General features: G+C 57.6%; 1 protein-coding gene across 1 annotated transcript; it reads left to right on the plus strand.

Moving 5' to 3' along the window:
• Nucleotides 1-327: 327 nt before the first annotated feature.
• On the plus strand, nucleotides 328-2978 carry CUNH11orf91 (chromosome unknown C11orf91 homolog). The gene is given in 3 exon segments (XM_055301201.1): nucleotides 328-521; nucleotides 524-860; nucleotides 2172-2978. Coding segments are annotated over 3 exon segments (576 nt in total). The 5' UTR covers nucleotides 328-368; the 3' UTR covers nucleotides 2258-2978.
• Nucleotides 2979-7093: the final 4115 nt, after the last annotated feature.

The raw sequence follows: 7093 nt of genomic DNA on the forward strand, positions 1-7093 counted from the left end.
ACGCTCTGGGGCGGGGCCTGCCGCAGAACACTGCCTATTAGGGGCGGGGCCCGACGCAGAACCCCGCCTGGTTGGGGCGGGGCCGGATGAAGGGGCGGGGCCTACCGCTGACCCCCGCCTGTTGAGGGCGGGGCCTGCCGCAGAACCCCGCCTGACTGGGCCGGATGAAGGGGCGGGGCCTACCGCTGAACCCCGCCTGTTCAGGGCGGGGCCTGCCGCAGAACCCCGCCCGATTGGGGCGGGGCCGGTCGGGGGCGGGGCCTCGCTCCGTCGGGGCGGGGCCTGTGGAACCTCGGAACCCGGGCGACTGGGGCCGAGGCGCGCGTCTCCGGGCGCGGGGTTCCTCCACGCAGCCTCCCATTCAAAAGATGCCGAAGGGGCGGCGCGGCAGCCAGAGCCCCACCATGAGCCAGCGGCCGGCCCCGCCCCTCTACTTCCCCTCCCTCTACGACCGCGGCATCTCCTCGTCCCCGCTCAGCGACTTCAACATCTGGAAGAAGCTCTTCGTGCCGCTGAAGGCGGGGGCGGGGCGGGGGCGGGGGCGGGGGCGGGGCGGCCCCTGCCCCAGGCGCCCCCGGTCCCGGCGCCCCCGCCGCCGCCCCCCGGCCTGGGGCCCCCCAGCGAGCGCCCCTGGCCCCCGCCCTGGCCCTCCGGCCTGGCCTCCATCCCCTACGAGCCTCTGCGCTTCTTCTACTCGCCGCCGCCGGGGCCCGAGGGGGCTGCCTCGCCCCTGGCTCCCGGGCCCACGGCCCCCCGGCTCGCCGCCGCCTCCCACCCCGAGGAGTTATGCGAGCTGGAGATCCGGATTAAGGAGCTGGAGCTGCTCACCATCACTGGCGACGGCTTCGACTCCCAGCGCTGTGCGTGGCCTCGCCCGAGCCCCCCTGCCCGCCCCGGCTCGCTCCTGGGCTCCACCCGCCTCCACGCCTCCTCACCCCCTCCCACGCAGCGTGGCCTCGGGCTCAGGCTGCAGCCCCCAGGCTCCGGATCCCACGTCGGCCCGCCCCCCCCGCCCCGCCCCCGCACCCGGTCACACCTCCCAGCGCCCCGACTCCCGCGTCCTGCCTGGGTTTCTACCGACGCCGTCCCTCACCGCAGTCAGGATTTCGCCAACACTTTTGGCCCAAACCCCACCCTCCGTCCGTCCTGAGCCCTTTGGGTAATGGGGACTCTGAGCCTCCAAACCTGGAAGTCCATCCACCGCAGCCCCCATCCTGCACTCGGAGCCTCCTGCGCCCTAACACACAGCCCCGCCCGCGCCCCCGTGGTGGCAGTGCTACCATCACCCACCACCCCTACCCCTACCCCTAGAGACCTGAGCTTTAGTCTTCAACTGCGGTCCTGGACGGGCGGGGGGGGGGGCGGGGGAAGCGAAGGAAGGTGGTTGGAGTGTCCCTAGGTCGAGGTGGGAACTGTGCAAGACCCAAAAAGCACAAGGACAGTTCACCGGGCGCTTTGGGGCCCTCCACTTCTCGATGCTCGAAGTAAACACCCTGTGGACCCTGGCCCTGGGAGCCCTCTCACCAGGGTCCTGAACTCTGCCCTTTGGTCTTAGGTTTAAAGTCTTAGGGCTCTGGACCAGGGCAGACCAGGTGTGCTGATGTGGCAGGATGCCTCCCGGTGGGAGGGTCAAGTTCAATCTGATTCTACTCCCATCAGGACTTAATACACTGTAGGATATTCAGAGGCCATAGGCTGTTCTGCAGACTGTGTCTTCCCATCACCTGTTCTGGCTAACACTTGCAGTATACCACTAGAGGAGGAAAGATTATTCTAGAAAGACTGTTCCCAGTATTGCAAACAAACAAACAAACATGTTAAATTGGCTCCCCTGCCACACAGGGAAGGGATGTATGAAATAACCTAAATGTTTAGGTTAATGTGGCCGTGAGAATGGTCCCCTACACATCAGACACCCTGTAAGATCCTCTTCCCACCACCATGGAAAGAATCCCTAGAAAACAGGCTTTTCTAAGTCCTGGATTTCTTTGTACATTCTCCACTTAAACATGTTTTGGCTGTTAAGGTGTTTTTTTTTTTTTTTCCTTCCTGCCCATGTTGGGTATTGGATTCATGCAGGGCACACAGAGTTGCTTCCCAGAAGCTTGCGTTGGGAGGGTTAGAAAAGGCCTTCTCTTTACTACAGCTGTGTTTGTTTTGCTCTTCTGCAGATAAATTCTTGCAGGCACTGAAAGATGAAAAGTTACAAGGACTGAAGACGAGGCAGCCCGGAAAGAAGTCGGCCCCTCTCTCCTGAGGAGCTGCCCACCAGCGCCTGGGCAGCCGCCTCCTTAGGTGTTAGTGCATAGATAATGTGTCCCGTTGGTTGTCATTTCAAAGATAGTTATTTTCTGTTCTGTATTTAACTGCTGCTCTCATTGCTCCCAGCATGTACTCCACATTCAGGGCCCACTTGCGTGGTGAATCTCATGCTCTGTCTCCTCTCTGTGCTGCTGCTGGGGGAGCTCCCGCATGGTCTGGAAGCTGCTGCCCCTCTGGTGTTCAGGGTCTCCCTCCAGGGGCCGTAGGAGGGGATGCCCAGCACTGTCAAGTGGAAGGATTTGGGAAGGATCAAGGGCAGTATCTATTTGGTGGCTGTGCCCCTGCCCTTGGAGGACTGGAACAAATGGTTTATTTTCAAATAGCTTTAGTCCTGGGAAGTGATTTGTTTAATAGTTTTGGAGCCACAAAACTCTTTGACAATCTGATCAAAGCCATGGTCCTTCCTAGAAACTCACATATTTAAGAAATCCTGAGGGCTGATTATGTGCCTTCCTAGACGCTTGGGCTTGGGAGCGGGGGGAGACACAGACAATAAATACTATAAATAAGTAAAACATAATGTGGTATCGTCGATGACCTGCTAAGGGGAAAACAAAAACAGTAGGGCAAGTTCTGCAACAGGGTCAGAGAGCAACAGGGTGGCAGTTCAAATAAGATTTCTGGAAGAGGTAACATTTAAACAAGACGTGAAGGCAGTTGAGGGCGATAGCCATGTGGCACCCGGGGTGGAGGGGGAATGTTCCAGGCACAGGGCCCAGTGCAGAGGCTGAAGGTGGGAGCTTACTGGGATGTTAGGGCCAGCAAGAGCCCCGGTGGCTGGAGCAGGAGTGAGGGGAGCCTGATGGGGTGAGTGCAGAGGCTCCCTCTCGGTCCCCAACTTTGCAGCCGTGGTGAGGACTCGGGGTTTTACTCTGAGTGGAGTGTGGAGAGGTTAGAGGGTTTTCAGCCGGGTGACCGCATCTGACCTATGCTTCTGAGACTAAGGAAGGAGACAGGGAAAGCAGGTAGGGCACTGTCATTATTAATAATCCGACTAAACGAGAAGCAATGGTGCAGGGCAGTGTGGCCCAGCCTGGGCCACCCTTTCCCCCTCGCTGGGTCACAGGTGTCTACGGGCTGTGGGGTACCCACCACTGCCACCACCCTTGCTGCCAGGTGCTGTCTCTATGGCCAGAAGGAGCAAGAGCTCAGCAACACAAGCCCATGAATAAAGGAGAAAGTAAGGAAATGGGAAACGGGTCTTCAACTGACTAACATTTGGTTGCGTAGCATCTGGAATCCCCTGTGCCTGCAGCCACTGCCCATCACAGCCACCGAATTCGTGACATTTGGGATTCCCACCAAGAATGAAAAGGAGTGACTAGTGACTCAGGGGTCTTAGGATCCAAGGGAAGGAGGTGTTGGGTGCGGGGGTGGTCCCCTCTGACCAGTAGCACCGGCAGGCCAAGCACGGTGAGCCCGAGATGCACCCTTGGGCTTGGCAATGAGGACTGAGCATTGGGGTGACCTGGCCAAGAGTAGTTTTGGTTGAGCGAGGGGTATAACGCCCAACCAGAGTCGTGTTAAGAGAGAGGGGGATGGAGGAAGAGACCATGGGTGTAGAAGACTCTCGAGGAGTTCAGCTGCCAAGTGGCAGAGAACTAGGGCCCCAACTGGCAGGAGGGGTGGCGAGGTCTTTAAGGGGGAAATGACTGCTTGCCTGTGGTTGGGTGGAAGGAGAAAAAGTGATGCTGTAGGAGATGCGGGGTCGCTGCATGGGGTCCTCGAGTGGACAGGAGACGTGGGACCCACTTACAGTGGAGGCATCACAGGGGGTCCCGACTGTGGTGTGAGCATGCAGATGGGGAAATGGGTGGCAGGAGCCCCGGGAAGTCGCACGCACAAGACCAGAAGTTTGTGGGGCAACCAGGACCTCGTGCTTGAGGACACAGATGCGCATGCCTGCCAGGCCCAGCCGGAAGCCGTGGGGGTGGTGCCCGGAGCCAGGTGGAGACTGGCCCGAGTGGCTGCCCAGCCAGGAGTGAACACACGTCAGAGAAAGCTCTCGGCTTCTAACCTTAGCAATGAACTCAAATATTTCCAGAACACAATTCGGACCAAATAAAACCAAGCCTCGACAGTCCTGTAGAGTTTGTACCCATAGGAGTCCTCTCACCCCAGGTAGGGGTTCCAGGCCTGTCTCCCCTCCCCACTGAAAGGCAGATTCCCATATCTCCCCAGGCTGGTTGTGGTTGGAGAAGCTCCCTTGTTCATCCCGAAAACCTTAAAGCTGGCAAGGCCAGTGAGAGGGGCTGAAGAAGGTCAATGAGAGGGTGGGGAAAACCAAGGCACCACATCCGGTGGGGCCTGTTTCCCATTCCCTCCCTGGGCCCCGTGGCTCCCGCCTCCTGCCAACCACTAGCCTCCTCCCGGCTCCTCTGGCTTGCTCGCAACGTTGGCCGCCTATTAAGTGCACACCGTGTGCGGGGCACAGAGGGAGACAATTGATAGGAACAATCTTATTTAATCCTCACCATCACCCTGTGAAATAGGCACCACTCTTGGCATGTTTTATAAATGGGGAAATGAGGCTCTTCCAGAACAAAATGGAATGGAGGAGGCTGTTCGCCAGAGAAAAGGGTGTTGGCAGATGCAAGTGATAGGATCCTGGTTGAGAGAAGAGCGCATGCCAGGAATAACAGATGCAGGCAGTGGGAGCTGCAGCCAGCCTGACTGGCTCGCCAGCGCCAGTTGTTAAAATTCAGGAATCCTGGAAGCCGGTTGTCAAATAGAGCCACTGTTAAAAACTAAACCGCGTCAACTTACAATTAAACTATATTTACGACTAAAGAAATACTCAAAATCCATCACTTCCTATTTTGCCACATTTTACAATGACTTGTGTTCTTGGGGTTCTATTGCACCACTCTACTTGGTGGAAATACTACAGAGTGGTGCACTAACGGGCACTACTTCTTAAAAATGCCACGTTGGTATCTGATATTGGCCATCATGAGAGTTTTTACATCCTGGGAACTGGTGAATGGACAAATCAGGTTTGTTCTGGGCCACCTCCGCTCCTCCAGAGAGTTGTTAAACATTTAAGTAGTGCACCGCCAGGTAAGTGGGCAACAAAAATACCACTATGTTCATAAACGAGCTGAAGGGAAGGCTGCTTTGAAGCATTTGAAGTTGGGCCGAAAGTATAACTGAGGCTCCTTTCTTGTCCGGCCTGAGTTGGTCAAAGGCCAAAGAGCTGGAAGAAGCCTGCCCAAGAAGGCAGACTTTACCTTGAAATATATGTTTTCATGGAGCACGTATGGACTGACTTTTAAGATTAGTAAGCCCGTGCGCTGGTAACATGGGGCCCAAGGAATGTTCTGGACCCCGGCCAATCAGATTTGTGACTTCTACTTTCAGGTGACCAGGGTATAGGGAGTGCAGAGGTAATAGCCTGCAGGTGGGGGATGGAGGCCCCTCCTCCCCAGTGGCAACTGTTTTGAGCAAGATGGAACATGAAACTTGGTTGAGCATGAGACTAGCTATTTATATCCCACCCCCTTCATCACAGATCTGTTAGTCCTGAGAGAAATAGAAAACTCAAATGAAATGGGAAAACTTTCTGTTTTGTGCAAGTAATTTGTGCCCCAACTCCAGGGCCAAAGGAGTCAGGCAGGATCAGTGCCCGCAGGAACCTGGTTTCTCAGAACAGAACAGAGATCCAGTCACAGCTTTAAGGCTTTCGCCGAAGGTGAGCCCCGCGTGGGTGCCTCATGGCACACGGACTGGCACTTTCACGTGTCTTGATTCCACCTCCGACCAGATGTGTGACCTTGAGAAAGTCACCCAACCTCTCTGAGCCTGTTTCCTCATCTGTAAAGTGGAGACACTGCTCTCACAGGTTGGTTGGTTGGGTGGGTGGGTGGGTGGGGGGCAAGAAATAAGGTGACAGATGCAAAACCTCCCCAAGGGGGGAGTCATTATTATTATTATTATTTTCTGGTGCATTTAGAACATGGTTCTCACTGTTGGGCTAGGGGTGCAGGGAATGGAGGCGGCTGTGGGCTTGTGGGCCGAGGGAGGCCTGGCCTGCAGAGCAGGAGTAGCTTTGAGTTTGCAAGGCCAGAGGGTTCATCCCTGCAAAAACAGGACAAGGAGGTGAGTGAGCCTGGCTGGGAGGCAGTTGGGGAGGGGGGTGAGTTTTCTATAAAGGGCCAACCACACTTCTACCAGGCAGCAGCCCAAGGGCTGGGCCTCTAGCAGGTGAGTCCACCCCCCAGGGAGGCCTGTGGTCACCACCCAAGCCTTCGCCTGTCCCCACCAGGGCAGCACTGACTTGGCCGCACCCGCAGGAAAGGGGGCAGCGGGGAATCGGGAACATGCATCAGTGGGCGAGGAATCCACCCAAGCTAGGGTTTCTTTGGGGTTGGGGGCCGGGGCGGGGGACAGAGGGCCACTCACGCCAGCTCGCTTAAACAACCGGGGCCCACAGGAGGGTTCTCTGGTTGCAGGCAATAGACACCATCGGTGGCAGCGGTGGCAGCGAGAAGGTTCAAAAGGAGGCATCCAGGCCTTTAGAGGGAAAGGAATGAGGGCGCCGCCCAGGGCTGGCCTCGCCCCCTCCCCCCGCCGGGGGAGGAGGGGAAAGGGGGAGGGAGGAGAAGGGGAGGGAGGGGGGGAGGGGGAGAAGGGGAGGGAGGAGGGGAGGAGGGAGGGGGGAGGGGAGAAGGGGAGGGAGGAGGGGAGGAGGGAGGGGGGGGAGGGGAGAAGGGGAGGGAGGAGGGGAGGGGAGAAGAGGAGGAGGAGGGGAGGAGGAGGGGGGAGGGGAGAA

The sequence above is a fragment of the Nyctereutes procyonoides genome, unplaced genomic scaffold (genome assembly GCF_905146905.1).
Source record: "Nyctereutes procyonoides isolate TBG_1078 unplaced genomic scaffold, NYPRO_anot_genome, whole genome shotgun sequence".
Lineage (NCBI taxonomy): Eukaryota > Metazoa > Chordata > Mammalia > Carnivora > Canidae > Nyctereutes > Nyctereutes procyonoides.